At 42.6% G+C, this 15,336-nt stretch overlaps 1 protein-coding gene across 5 annotated transcripts in view; it reads right to left on the bottom strand.

Annotated features, from left to right (window-relative positions):
- The window catches only part of WDFY2 (WD repeat and FYVE domain containing 2), a 172,520-nt gene that overhangs the window by 11,463 nt on the left and 145,721 nt on the right, over positions 1-15,336 (bottom strand). For all 5 annotated transcript variants that reach the window (XR_014255909.1, XR_014255910.1, XM_082434490.1 and 2 more), the window contains one exon: positions 4,038-4,143. Coding sequence is in view for 3 of the 5 variants with exons in the window: in XM_082434490.1 (XP_082290616.1) it covers positions 4,038-4,143 (106 nt within the window). In the remaining 2 variants the exon portion in view is untranslated. The remainder of the gene's footprint in view (positions 1-4,037; positions 4,144-15,336) is intronic.

The raw sequence follows: 15,336 nt of genomic DNA, 5'->3' as shown, positions 1-15,336 counted from the left end.
GTTCAGGACTTTGTCTCTGACAAATGATAACAAGCTGAGACCTGGGGATGCATGGAAGGAGGCCAGGCACAGTGGGCTGAGAGAGGGGCAGGATGCACATGGGTGTGTGTAAGGGGGGAGCAGGGGAGGGAAAAAGGGGGGGTGGGCAGGGTATGAAGGGCTGAGGCTGGAGGGGATGCAGGGGCCACACCACAGACAGCTATGTTGAGGACTTAGGACGTTATCTCATACCTCCCGATCATATGCAATTGTATTTGCTCTGATTGTGTACAATTACATACACCTGCCTATTACACATGCACGCAGCTACCCGCGTTGGAGGGACAGAACCTGACCACAGCGGCGGGTTCTCAGGGAACCTACTGGTCCTCTGTCTTGGCAGGGCCCGGCAGGGTGTAAGGCTCTGCTCCTTGCCTCATGGGTCATGTGATATCCTGGCTTTGTTCACTATTCCCCAACCCCATCGCGAGTACTCTAAACTATGTCAAACAGCTTTAAAGGATGTGTTAAGCTTAAAGCTATTCTTTATCAAATCTTTATAGATTCTGCATAGGGTGACGCTACCTTTGCTTCTAGAGTTCCATGCTCTACTCTGTAAATTCATCCTCTGGCAGAGAGACTGGTCTCTTTCCATATATCACCTAGCCCAAGGAATTGGGGAAAATACACCCAACCCCAGGGTTTCCCAAAGGTGAATTCCAGGGCACGCCAATTTGACTGACAGGACATTTACTGTAAAAGAGGCCTGAGCTCAAACAAGTTTGAGAAATATGGTAAACAACGGCCTCCCCTCTACAGGCTTCACAACGGACAGCAGCACAGTAAAGGCTCAGGAGGGACTTTGTTGATCCTTTTCTGAGGAAGAGCCGTCATAGAACAGACACAGGGACTTAGCCTATTCCCCTACCTTTAAGCAGAAATGAACCTAAAGCGACATATTTTGTCAGAAAAAAAAAAGAGTGAAAAGGGGACATTTTAAGAGGTCTAATTCTTAGTCTATTTATTTTATTAAAACTGAAGAAAAAAAGGAAAAAAAAACTGAAGAAAAGAAGTAAGCCTTTCACTTACTTGGTAATTTTCATGCCCTAATTCGTTTAAAGACAGATTTAATAAAATAATCCAAAGTATTTTAGCTGAATACATTTTACCCCTAAAAGACTTATCTATGTTGTGATTTTTCAGTACACTTATGATGCAGGAAAATCAGGAAGATTTACAAAAAACTTACACACACACACCCTGCTACACCTTTTACAAGGAAGCATGCCGGTTTAGGACACATGAAATACGTAAGTGGGTGTCTATGAGGAGGGAACTGACAGTAGGGCTCTGAAAAGGGGGGAAAAAAATCAGCATGTGTAGTACGATTCCATTTTTTTGTCCAAAAAAAAATCTGACATGTATCTGCAGAGAAAACTGTAAGGAGGGATGTTTGCCAACATGTGAAGGGCGGTATTTCTGGGTGGTGGTATCATGAATAATTGACATTCTCCTTGTTAACGAGCACTCAGTAACTTTTCTACAAAGAACCTGTATTATATATACTTAAAAACATAATAAAATTGTGAGAAATTGCGTTTCATTAACCGTATAAACACACGTTCAACCTATGGGATGTCTACCTGATCTGTGTTCGGCCACCTGAGGTCTCCCCCCCACCGGCCCACCCCCTCGGCTGCCATCCCCTCCTCTCTGCGCTCTGCGCACGGCCGCCATCCCCTCCTCTCTGCGCTCTGCGCACGGCCGCCATCCCCTCCTCTCTGCGCTCTGCGCTCTGCGCACGGCCGCCATCCCCTCCTCGCTGCCCTCTGCGCACGGCCGCCATCCCCTCCTCGCTGCGCTCTGCGCTCGGCCGCCATCCCCTCCTCGCTGCCCTCTGCGCACGGCCGCCATCCCCTCCTCGCTGCCCTCTGCGCACGGCCGCCATCCCCTCCTCGCTGCCCTCTGCGCTCGGCCGCCATCCCCTCCTCGCTGGCCTCTGCGCACGGCCGCCATCCCCTCCTCGCTGCCCTCTGCGCTCGGCCGCCATCCCCTCCTCGCTGCCCTCTGCGCTCGGCCGCCATCCCCTCCTCGCTGCCCTCTGCGCTCGGCCGCCATCCCCTCCTCGCTGCCCTCTGCGCTCGGCCGCCATCCCCTCCTCGCTGCCTCTGCGCACGGCCGCCATTCCCTCCTCTCTGCGCACGGCCGCCATCCCCTCCTCTCTGCCTCTGCGCTCTGCGCACGACCACTTTGCCGGCTCTTTGCTCTCGGTGTTTCTTGTTCTCATCAGAGTGCACTCAGGCCCGTCAAACTCCCAGCAGTCTGTCCTGCCACAAACCCTTCGCTGAGGACATCAGCCGATGACGACAATCCTCTGCCCGGATGCTCTAACTCACACCAACTGCGATTGAATGATTTATACCACTGAATAGTTTTCTGAAGTTTTCTCCCCCATGTCTTTTCTTCCAGAAAGGCTACCTGCCCTTCAGGGCAGGGACAGTTTCGTTACACCTCAGGCCTCCTGAGCTGAGCGCCGCATGGCACTTGCCACGCCTAGGAGGCAGCTCCACAGATACACCTCAGGGGATGTATGTTTATAAAATGTGACACGTGCAAAAAGTGGATGGAACCACCACTGCTCATTTAGAGCTTTAAATCGCTCAAGAAGATTTAAGATAGTCAACAAGTACCGAGCGCCCATATATCTTCATGTCAAAAGGCAAAACTGAAGCAAGGTGGCTCGAAGGGCTGCCCACCAACCACCTGGTTCCGTCTCTGGAAAACCGCACCGTTATCCTCCTTTGGGCCTCCGTCTATCAAGGAGGGAGGCTGTGTGCACAGAGGGAAAAGAGCGCAGCGGTTCCCCTCCCCACGTCTGGTCAGTCAGGCCTGGGAAGAAGCCAGGACAGACCAGGTGTGACTGTCCGTCACCCAAAGCAGGCCACCATGCAGAATAACAAGTCACATGGGGGGCCTGGCTCGCACGGCTAGCACACACTGTGCCGACATCCCTGCCTTTACGCCCGTGGGGCCAAGTGGTACTTTCTAAAGCAACAGTCCACAGTTCCCTACTTCCTGACTGTAAGGATCATTTTAATTAGTTACTAATAGAACTCCCGTGGATTTATGGTTTGAGCAAATCAAGCTTCAATCTCCTTAAGCATTTAATTACTGGTATTTGAAAGGCATTGCATTATGGCTAATAGCAACTACTCCCTTGAAATGAGATTGGGGTGAGGGTATGGAAAGAAGTTGGGAAATCGCTTTTGTCTAATTTTTAAAGTGTTGCTTTTCTAATTCTTGCATCCTGCAAGGAAATAAATTAGAAGAATACACACTGTCAGAGGGAAAGTTTGCCCAGCATAATTCTAGGGAAATGAGAAAATGGTTAACTTCAAAGTACCTGTCAAAGGGGATATTCAGTAAGCAAATCAGTTGTTAAGATGCTCAAAGATGACAAAGAAAATTCACTGAAAAAGAATGTTATGATAAAACTTAAATATATGCCTAAAAATGACAATGTATCTATTTATAACTGGAGAACTGCTTAGAATATGACTCGCAAACACAAAAAAACTATTTCTAATATTTCTATTAATACCAAACTAAGGATCCTTCATCAAATACCATTTCTCACACACTAGCCACAACTTCCCCCAATAACATAAAGTACTATGCTTTCTGTTTTCGTAGGGCACTTTATAGCAAACGGCTACTCACCTGAAAATAGCTGCTTCCTCTTTCTCCCCTGAACTGCTGTTGTAATGGTACAACAGATTTAAAGTCTAACCAGCTTAGTCTCCGTTGAAATTCTTACGAAATCTCTGTTACGTTAAGTGTTACGTGCCAATTTGTGAGGGGTTAAAAAAGAAAAATGAAGCTCCTTTCATACTAGAATTTTTAAATTTTCTGACACAACATGTTTTATTTCATGGTTTACTCATAAAAGAAAGAAGTGAGTAGGAGGGGAGGCAGAGGCTTTTCTCAGCAGGGTCAGAGCTGCAGAGCCCAGCCCGGTGGCTGCGGAGGGGGTGGCCCGAGGCTGCTGTGACACCTACCTCCTGCCTCTCCACGTCCATGTTCCAGACGACAATCCCACCGTCACCACCACAGGAGATGAGCTGCCGTGTGTGCTGTGCATAGGACAGGGCCTGGACTCTGTCACTGCGAAAGAAGCAAGAGTTAGTGACAGTTCCCGAGAGCAGACAGAGCCCTGAGGGAAGGAAGCCCAGCAGTTGGTCACGTGCACACTCACCCCTGAGCCCCACCCAAGAGCAGATCTTGGAAACCGGACGGAATTGTCAACATGCTAACATTGGGAAAGTACTCAAGATTTTCAACACTTAAAATAAGTCAAAATGCTCGTTTAATAATTAGCGAGGTTGAACATCTTTTGATGTGCCTGTCGGCCATCTGTATGTCTTCTCTGGAGGCGTGTCTATTTAGGTCCTCTGCCATATTTTTTTAAATTTATTTATTTTTGGCTGTGTTCGGTCTTCGTTGCTGCGTGCGGACTTTCTCTACTTGCAGCGAGCGGGGGCTACTCTTCGTTATGGTGCGCGGGCTTCTCGTTGCAGTGGCTTCTCTTGTTGTGGAGCACGGGCTCTAGGCATGCAGGCTTCAGTAGTTGTGGCACGTGGGCTCAGTAGTTGTGGCGCACGGGCTTAGTTGCTCCGTGGCATGTGGGATCTCCCCGGACCAGGGCTTGAACCTGTGTCCCCTGTACTGGCAGGCAGATTCTTAACCACTGTGCCACCAGGGAAGTCTCTTTCTGCCATTTTTTGATTGAGCTGTTTGTTTTTTTGATATTGAGATGTATGAGGTGTTTGTATATTTTGGAAATTAAGCCCTTGTTGACTGCATCATTTGCAAATATTTTCTCCCATTCCATAGGTTGTCCTTCCATTCTGTTTATGTTGTCCTTTGCTGTGCAAAAGCTTATAAGTTTAATTAGGTCTACTTGTTTATTTTTGCTTTTATTTCTTTTGCTTTGGGAGACTGATCTAAGAAAATATTGCTACAATTTATGTCCAAAGGGGAAAGTGGGGGAGGGGTAAATTAGGGGTATGGGATTAGCAGATACACACCACTATATATAAAATAAACAACAAGAATTTACTGTATAGCACAGGAAACTATATTCAACATCTGGTAATAACCTATAATGGAAAAGAATCTGATAAAGAATAGGTATATATATAACTGGATCACTTTGCTGTCCACCTGAAACCAACACAACATTGTAAATCAACTATAGCTCAAATTTTAAAAATGCTCGTGTAAGATGCTAAGGCCCCAAGAAGAGGTAGTCTTTGTCAGTTACCAACACTTAAGGAAAAAAGCTGTTGAACTGGTTATAATCCTACTGGTTCCTTAACTGATTAATTAAGTAAAATCTGCGCCATCTGTTCATGTTACATTTGTAAGGTCATCTAACGAAATGCCCGCTGGGCGTACCTGACGGAGCCAGGTAACCTGTGCTGCCCGAGACGTGAGGCACCAGCACGGCTCCCAGGGTGAATCCAACACAGCAACAGACTTGAGTTTCACTGATTCTCTGTCTCTCTAGTTTTCATGCCCTCTTTACTGATTTTGTGTTTTGTTTTTCTTTCTCGTTCATACATGGCTGACAAGTTATTCCCCCTTGGTGGGGAATTCACTTTCAGGGTCTCACAATTTGATCACCAACAAAAGATGATAGAGACCTATGTTCCCGTGGCAAAGACAGAACAAGGAATCTGGTTTCTTGGTTGTTTTTGTTTGAATATTTTTCTATTTTGAGCTCAAATTCATTAAGAATTCTGTGGCCACTGGGAAGGAGAATAACTCCGTGAAATCTCGATTGGTGATTTTTTTGTGTGCTTTTGTGTTTACTTTTGACTTGTGGCTGCAGTTGTAGGACTGAAGCCATTAAGCTCTGTGCGTCTGTGTCTGCAATTCAGAAGGGCCTTTACCTCTTGTGTATGGAATGCCTTCCTGTTTCCGGAGGGTACCAGTAAATTAGATTGTGGCATCTTTTATATTATAAGCACTTGCTTATAAAGATAAGCAAGTGCTTATATAAATTAAATATTCCTAAACTTCACAGAAAATAAGGAAACTGAACCTCTAAAACTTTAAATTTACTAGACTTAAAAATTATTCCACAGAAAATACACCCTAACTCAGTGATATTTTAAGAATCCAAGTTCACAAAATTAGGGTAACTCTTTGGCAAGTAAGACTAGCATGATGAGTTTTAAAACACAGGTATGTCTTTTTCTGGATTAATCAGTGTTAAATATAATGCAAATGTACATTTTGTTTTACTTGGGTTGATTTCTCCTAAATTTATATAGGATAACTAGTCAAATAAGCTAATATTATGCCTATATAATGTTTAAGATTTTGAAAAATAAGTTTGTGTTCAATTAATTATTCTGATAAACTTTTTATATATACAGCAATTATGTTTTATAGCATATCAACTTAAAGATCATTCCCAAGATCTTTAGGTAACTTACAATGGACTAATGGTAAGTTGAGCTAATTGATAGTCACTGGATACCTACCTAATTTCTAAGTAACTGAAACTTTGATTACAAAGCATAATAAGCATATATGATTATATATGTTTGCCTATTTTTATGTGCTGTAGAGAGGCTGTAACTGAGGTGAGTCATGTCAAATGAACGTGTTCCTTTTTGCCACTTTCAGGGGATGCAAAAGTGATGTATGTCACAGTAGAAATTGATGTCACGTGATTCATGAGCTGTGCTAGTCTAGCTGTGCTAAAATGCCTGCATGTGATGGAAAGTTCTCAATTATCCACATCCTCCCTCCTCCCAATCTTCTCTATGAAATATGAGTTAGTTACTTTGGTTAATTATTATAATTAAAATGGGTGGTTGAGACTATGCCAGGTGCAGTAATGAAAAGGAAATACAATTGTGTCTGTGTTTTTGTTTTGGGGGAAGAAAAAAAAAAAAGAGTAGTGGTTTGTTTTTGTTTTTTTTTGCTGCACCACATGGCCCGTGGGATCTTAGTTCCCCGACCACTGACCGAACCCGGGCCCTTGGCAGCGAAGTCAAATCAAATCTGAGAAATTTTTAAACTATTGATTCATCTGAAAATAGCAATGATGAATCCATTGCATTTTAACATAAATAACATATATTTTGGGAAAAATTACTATATTTCCCAAAACGAAATATTTTGAAGACAAAATGGCATTGTTTAATATTTGTGCAAGTCTGTCTAATGTCTGGCTTAATAGGCAGGAACCAAATACTCATCTCTTTCTGCATTTGTTATAATGTCACTCAGGTAGCCTCTGGAAAACGCCATCTTATACTTTCGAGAGAGCATAAATGAATGAAAAAGGCAATTCTAAAGTAAAGTATAAATTTGTTCCAGAATATAAAAGAGAGAAATAAAAGACAAAACATGGAAAATGAATTTTATTTGCTTTGGTTTATAATACTCGCGTCTTTAAAAAAAAGCTATAAAATACATTAAAATTTTGGCATAGTTCCCTCGCTTTTGATGGCTTGCTTCCTGAGTTTACTGATTAATGCCTTGGCCTACAATGTGAAAGGCTATTCTTTACCTTCTATGGAATCTGCCTAGCTAGCAGAGATTCTGTGTCTCACGAAAATTAGTTTCAGAGCTTTATGTTGACTTGAAAAGTTCTTGATTATTTAAGAAAAGAAAAAGAACAAGGGCCCTCATTTGTGAAAAGACCTAAATTCTTTAAGACTGTGTTACTTTCTACATTTATTTTCAAATGTTTTCTTGTTACTTCGATTATATAGATAACCAAGGATTGTTTCTTAGGCACCTGTGCTCCTATCTTAATCAAGTATCTAAAGATATCAAGTATCCTCTGAAAATGGTTTTGCTTTCCCACACTGAACCCTGTATTTTGGGGAAAAAAATTTTTTTAGCATATTTTTAAATGCTAAAAATGATCTTTAGATTATCTAAAACTATCTTTAAGATTTTCTAGAGGGGTCCTAGAAAAATCATAAAGATTTGTTCCCTTTGCCTTATAAAAACAGAGATGCTATACAGAATTGCTGTGTTACTAATTGCATTTGTTTACTGTGTTACAGGAAGAGCTGTCAGATCAGAGGAGATGCTTAGTTTTCCCTAGGTTAAGTCAGTATGGGTAAAATATTATTAATATATTTCTGAAATTGTATATTGCATGGGAAGACCCCGGAGATTTATCAGTGCTCTCATTGTCTGTTTTTACCTTCAGGCAAAGTACTGATCAAATCTCTTAGGAAATAGTTATGTAGGGTATCTCAATAGAGAATTTTTACTCTTCTCAATTCTGATATTATTTATAACAGTAAAAATTAACCATTAAGTCTCTAATATCTACAGGTAACTTTGTATTATTCTGATTCTTGCCTGAAACCTCCACTATAAGCTACAGGCCAGAAAGGTCAATCTCAGAGTTTCCTGGGAAAGGACTCTATATACCAGGTATTTTTAAATACTGGTATTTAAACGAATAGACTCTTAGGCAAAGGGTACTGAACTGACATTGCTTAGATAATCTGTAAACTGTGCTAGTGGATTGAGTCAGGATTTCCTTGAATTTCTGGACTCTTTTTAGTCTGCATGCAGATGGCTTCACAAATGCAGACTGCTGAACCAAAAACCAGCAGAACAAGAATTAATGACACAGGACTGAATGAACTGAAGAGGGAAATTTTACTGTGGTTACCTGTCTGGAATACCGTTGACACTGCTTTAATGTTCTATTTTTTTGATATATGAGGATGCCTTTTCTCTTACTTTTTATGCTATCTCTAACTTACAATTTAGTAAATTCTGCTTTGATAAGCTAAATCCAAACATTTAAGAATGATATCCAATTCTCAGAGATCCCCCAGAATTCAAAATCTGTTACTGAGTCCCCTTGATTTTCATGGCAATATAGTTATTTCACAGGTTTAATTAGAACCTATCCATAGTATATCATTGGGCAAACAAGGCCTTACCTAGAGTATCATATTAGAGGATAGTGTTCATTGAATCAGATATGACTAGCCCATTTAAGAATTAAGGGAGCCAATGCCTATAACCATCCCCCGCCCAAAAGGAAAACTGGCCTGGTACCTGGTTTGCAGGGTCCTGGCCTTACAGGTGGTAGGAAAGCTACCAGGCCAGGAAGCTAGCAAATGTTGAAAACCTTGAGGAATTCAACCAAGGTTATAAGTACTATAGGTGAAAAATGGTGGAGATTTTCTTGGGCTTAGTTTCCTAGCCTTGGGATAGCAGATAACAGAGGTTCTGAAAAGCTCAATCCAAGATTCCTTATAAAAACTTTTGTAAATTTTGTGGGCTTAACAGTTGTTTAATACTGTATGGCTCCATATTTGCAAAGCAAACCAAGATGGCCTACGGGTTAATTAACACTCTTATTGCACCAATGTAAATAATTAGGCCAAACTTTATGAGACCAGCCTTTTTTTGTGTGATCAAGAATAATCTTTGAGATTATTCTGATTACAGGAGAGGAGGGGGAAGAACTCGCAGGTAGATCAAAAAACTTTGAAATGGGCAAAAAGAAATTACTGGGTATCTTTTCAGTGGAATATCAGGTGTGGTCTAGCACACCCTTCTGGGTTTTCTGACTCTATGGGGGTCTGTACCTTCAGTATCTTTATGCTATTTTATAACTCTGTAAGTTATAGAAAACTGATACTACTGCAAATGAATTTTATCCAGTGAAGATGCAACTAATTTCCACGTCCTGTTCCTCACATGGAAGAAGTCAACTGTGAAAATACAAATTCACGGCAGCATTCTCCATTGCCTCTGCGTGTTTCTACTCTTTGGATTTTCCTTTGAACTGGTTGTAACATCTTACCAGTTCCTTTATTAATGAATGACTAATATAAAATCTTTGACATGTATTCATTAAAAAACAAAGTCAACTGTTTTCTGTCTCTCCTGGTTGTTCCTTCATACGTTTTAGAGTATGGACTGACACGACCGTGACATTCCAGGGCAAGAAGGAAAATCTACCTATTTGAACAGATTCATAACCGCCCTGTGATTTGAACTGCATCTCATTTGTTAAGGCACCTTGATACACGTCAAGGATCTTGCAAAATGAAATAAGCTACAGAAGGAACTGCTTTGCCACTCATAGCTGGCAGCAACATTCAGCAACAGATACATAATTTATGGGACTCCAGTCCTGTTAATATTCCAACACAGAAGAACACAGTGATGAATGCTGTAGCCCAAGCTTTGTAATAAAGCTGCTCAGGGGCTTCTTGATTTAAGGATTCAAACTACAACCAACTTGCAGTTAAAAACAAGATGAGGGAACATCCCCAGGTTCACAGATCAACGGTTATAAAAAGTAAAAGATACCTTCTTCTTGCATTCATGTTTCATCTGGCATCACTGTAGCATTTATACTAGAAAGCATCTCAAAACTGGTTATTATTTCATAGATGAGCATTCCATGAACTGCACTGCAAATCTCTTATGAGTGTATAAAGACCCCCCTTTGCATAACCAACAGGCTCCACCATCTACAAAGACTATTCTTAGTGGGATGGCCGCACTTCCCTTCTCACCAGCCCTAGAGGGAGTATTTCTGATTGGGCCAAGCTACGTAACACGGAGGACGCAACACAAAAAGAAAACAAAGGTCCCTTTGTCAAAAAAAAAAAAAAAGAATTACAAGATGGTGACAGTAGAGCATTAAACCAAGCACGGGACCCTTCTAAGAGTGCGGCCTCGTACGACTGCATAGGTCACACGCCCATGAAGCTGGTCCTGTGTCTGACGCTTCTTAAGGAAAAAGGGTAGAGAAGCCTTTATCCTCTTTATAGAAACAGATTTTCAGACACAGGCTAACATCTACCCAAACGTCAACTTAGGCCCTGTTCCATCCCCAAAGTAGGGGGGACTTAAATGTACAGCAAAGAAACGAAACTTTCCAAAGTATGAAAAGTCCCAGCTCACTTGGTGAAATCTAACCAGTTAAGCATCTGCTTCTAGAGATCTCTCTCTCTTATATTAGTAACTCCCACATTCCTAAGTTTTCCAGACCTCCTAGGACCAGAGAAGGTCCGTGACCGATCCACGTATGAGAGGTCTCCGGGATAACTGATACTTAGGGTAATCCCACACCAAAGGGACCCTAGAAGGATCGTCTCCCCAGGGATTCTTGGACAACAGCCAAGGCTGAACCTGAACTTGGAGTCTCCTTTCTGGGAACACTGGTTTGAGCATCAGCAACATTTTGCTGTTCACTGGCTAGAGTGGAAGTTCAGATTAGCCACTGGCCCTCTGTCCACTTGCAATTTCCTGAGAACACTGTACTTAGTTCATGCAGTTCTGTTTGGGTAATCCTGAGAACGATGAGAATCTCTTCATCTCCTAAGCTCCAGATCAAGAGGGAATCCCCCACTGAGGCCACCTACTTTCCAGTAAAATGGCAAACTGACCCACCTTTACCACCTTTTCATACGCCTAGCACAGCTCCATAGAGGCAGGGACTGTTTTCTTAGTCACCTTTGGGTCCTAAGAGCCCAATACAAAGTCTGGTCTGTAGACGGAGCTCAATGAACATCTGCTCAATGTATTAGGTATAGAGGGAGTAGGTGTACGTGGCAATATTTCCATTGGAAATGCTACAATCAGGGAGAAACAGTAATCTTATCTGAAAGCTTGATTTTTGAATTATTATCATTTTTATTAACAAGAATAATGTTAACAATTACCACTAATTACCCCTTATTCTTGTGCTGATTATTTTACATGCATTGTATTATTTATGATTTTTGACAACCTTTGAGGGCTTTTCTTTCCAATATTATCCTTATTTTAGAGATGAGGAAACTGAGGATCAGAGAGGAGGTGCCTTGCCCAAGCCTACAGAGCCTTCAGTAGAAGGGCTGCCTCATATACAGCCTGGCCTGACTCAAAGGCTGTTATTAGTCACCACACTATACAACCCCTCTCTCTTTGACGAGATGCTACCCTCTGTAAAGAACTTTAGCTGCTAATAGTTTGACCTATTATGTCTTTAGTTAGCTAAATAGTTAAAAATAGAAAAGACATCTCTTCCCATCTCCCCTAATGATTCTCTAGTGTGACAATGAGAAACGTTCCTAATCTCAGATTCGGAAGGAGAGAAAGCTTTCATACATATTTATCCTTGGTCCCTCTCCCCCAAACCCAGAAGAAGCTGAATGCAAGAATTTTACTTCCTTTCATAACTTTGATATAAGAGAAAAGCATAAATTCTCCCAATGTGTATTAATTTATGAATAGCCTATTTCTTTACCAAAAGAATTCGAAGATGCTTATAACAAAAGTCTTACCCATGGTAAGAGTAGGAAGAGAGAAACCCAGAGCTGGGGCTGTGGAAAGAGGAGGCAAAGACACAGGCCATGTGGGCCCAGGGTCATGTGGGTCTTGGCGGAGGGATCCATCACAAGGGACCACGCAGACCTTTACCTGTACTTTAAATCAAGTTACCATTAAATTAAATTGCCGGAAAGTCTTAGAGTCCTAAGAAAACAGTATTAGAAAGAAAACACGTGGCCATGAAAGAAAAGTTGGTCATGAAATGATAGGTATTATCTGAGAATAAAAAAGGATCTAAAAGGTCCAAGTCCCATGATTAGATCTGACAAGGTGGGCATGGGACAATAAATGTCCAGGTTTATGCTTCAATAATATCCATCTAACTGGTAACTGATTCTTGAAAAACATAACTGGTCCCTGAAATTGGAACCTTTTCTTTGCCTTTCTTTCCCCAGAGCTGGCACGTAATCATGTTCTACTTGCTGCAGGGAATAAAAATACCAAAATGCTTCAAATGCAGATAATATTGTACTACAGAAGTATACTTTCTCAGCTTTTTTTCCTCGGACTTGGAAACATTTTTGCTGTCATCAATCACTTACTTGTGCTAAAGCTCTCTCTGCTTTGATGGGATTTTTACACATCAAATCAAACTAGCTACATAAACGTTGTATTTCTGCCAATGAAGGATGGTGTGAAAGCTCAGAACCCGGGACAGAAGCCACAGGGAGCTGTCCCTCCACACTATGGCTGGACGTTTCCAGAAGAGGGGAAGGCAGTCTCCCCACCCTGAAGGGTGGGGAATCTCTGGTCCCGTCTGCTCTTCCCGGTGCCCAAGCTCAACGATTGGGTCCCTGATTTGGAACTCTGGCCACCAAGTCATCCTGGGGGAAGGTGGGAAAATGAGGAATTGTAGGAGAGCAAGGGGCAGCCTGGGGCCCCAAACAGAAAGTCTTTGGCCTCTAAAGTAGAAAAGAAAGAAAACACCAGGGGGCATGGTGGGGACCGTGTTATTCAATGTTTATTTTTGTTTCCCCAGAGCCTAGCACAGCGCTGGATACAAAGAAGGTTCTGAGAAGCTTTCTCTGCTGGACTGAACTGAGGTCTGGGAGACCTAAGCTACCAGCTGGGGTCTTTGAGGATGGAAGCCCAATATTCTCACCGAAAAAATGATATCTGACCTCTCTCTTTCATAGGGTTATTATTGTAAGATTAAACTGAGGTGTCTGTGTGTTTTGAAAGCTCTTTGACAAAATATTAGGCGCTACTCAAATACAAGAATCAAGGATGGGGTGAATCGGGAGATTGGGATTGACATACATACACTATTGATACTATGTATAAAATAGATAACTAATGAGAACCTACTGTATAGCACACAGGACTCTACTCAGTGCTCTGCGGTGACTTAAATGGGAAGGAAATCCAAAAAAGAAGGGATATATGTATACGTATAGCTGATTCATTTTGCTGTACAATAGAAACTAGCACAACATCGTAAAGCAACTATACTCCAATAAAAATTAAAAAAAAAAAAGAAACAAGAAAAGATTGCTGATAATTTGGAAAAAAACAAAAAACGAGGGCTTCCCTGGTGGCACAGTGGTTGAGAATCTGCCTGCCAATGCAGGGGACACGGGTTCGAGCCCTGGTCTGGGAAGATCCCACATGCCGCGGAGCAACTGGGCCCGTGAGCCACAATTACTGAGCCTGCGCGTCTGGAGCCTGTGCTCCGCAACAAGAGAGGCCGCGATAGTGAGAGGCCCGCGCACCGCGATGAAGAGTGGCCCCCGCTTGCCGCAACTGGAGAAAGCCCTCGCACAGAAACGAAGACCCAACACAGCCATAAATAATAAATAAATAAATTAATTAATTAGAAAACCAAAAAACAAAAAACAAATACAAGAATCACCAAACACCAATCCAGTGGCCAATTTTCAGGGCAGAGGAATGGCTGCTGTGAAAGTGGGCCTTATCCTGCCTGATGCCCTTGCCCTCCTTTCCTGCACCTTCTTTGTGAACCCCGTCTTCCTCCATCTGTCAGCAGCTCCAATGCTTCCCTATCCCCACCTCGGGCACTCAAACCCACTCTCACAGCGTGACACCGACACTGAGGAAGTTTACTTCTCCTAGTTCTGTGACACCAAGGGCAACCCCGCTCAGGCTAAGACCTGGTGTCAAGGAGCCCCTCATAGACTCCACCTTATTACTAAGCTTGAATTATCAATAAGGAAAGCACCGGGCGAGGCCTTCTGCTGTTCTTCCTGTTCAAGGCGGTTCTGACCGGTAGCTCCTGATCTCACCAGCCTGTCCGCCCCACCCACCTCCAGGGTGTGATCCTAGCAGGATGGACTCCAAGTATGGCTCGTTTCATCTTCTAAAAGGCCAAGCCTGTATGTCTCAGAAACTGGAAGACCTATTAGTTTAGGTTTCATTTTTCTGGAACTGAAAGACTCTGTCTCCACTTTACAGCTTTTCCTTTCTTATCCAACTGTAGATGCAAGTCTCCCAGAACAACGTTTTGCCTAAGGACACACAGCACCCAGTGATGCTGGCGGTGAGTACTGACACTCGCCCTGCTTGCAGTCTTTGTGAACCACTGCGTAGAAATAAAACGAGTTATGAGCTAATCTGAATGAGTCCAAGAAATATTGCTGATCTTCATTCAAAGCCTGTATTTGATTTCTCGGAGGGAGCCCGTGTAGCAGGAATTACTTGGTAGGGTAGCTAGTAACCGAGTATTAGGAAACAGGGCTGTATTTTGCTTTTCTTTTTCTTCACTTACATGGATGATGTCAACTCCTTCTGCGTGATCTCGATACGTGTCCCCTTGTCATGGACAGAAATATAAGGGAGTGATTCCTTTCATGAGCTGATACTGAGGTCTGAGTGGTCCCACAAGCCAAGTGTAGCCCCAGACAACTGATCTGTTCTCTCATGTGGGAATGAAGGACTTAGTAGCTACGTCTCTAAAATTAAACTCTAACACAAAAAATAATTATTTGTGCATGGGCCCTCTAAAACTGAATT

This window comes from Balaenoptera physalus, assembly GCF_965194825.1.
Source record: "Balaenoptera physalus genome assembly, chromosome: 18".
In the NCBI taxonomy this organism is placed as follows: Eukaryota; Metazoa; Chordata; class Mammalia; order Artiodactyla; family Balaenopteridae; genus Balaenoptera; species Balaenoptera physalus.
Note: the sequence above shows the minus strand (reverse complement) of the source record. Positions and strands in the feature narration are given on the sequence as shown.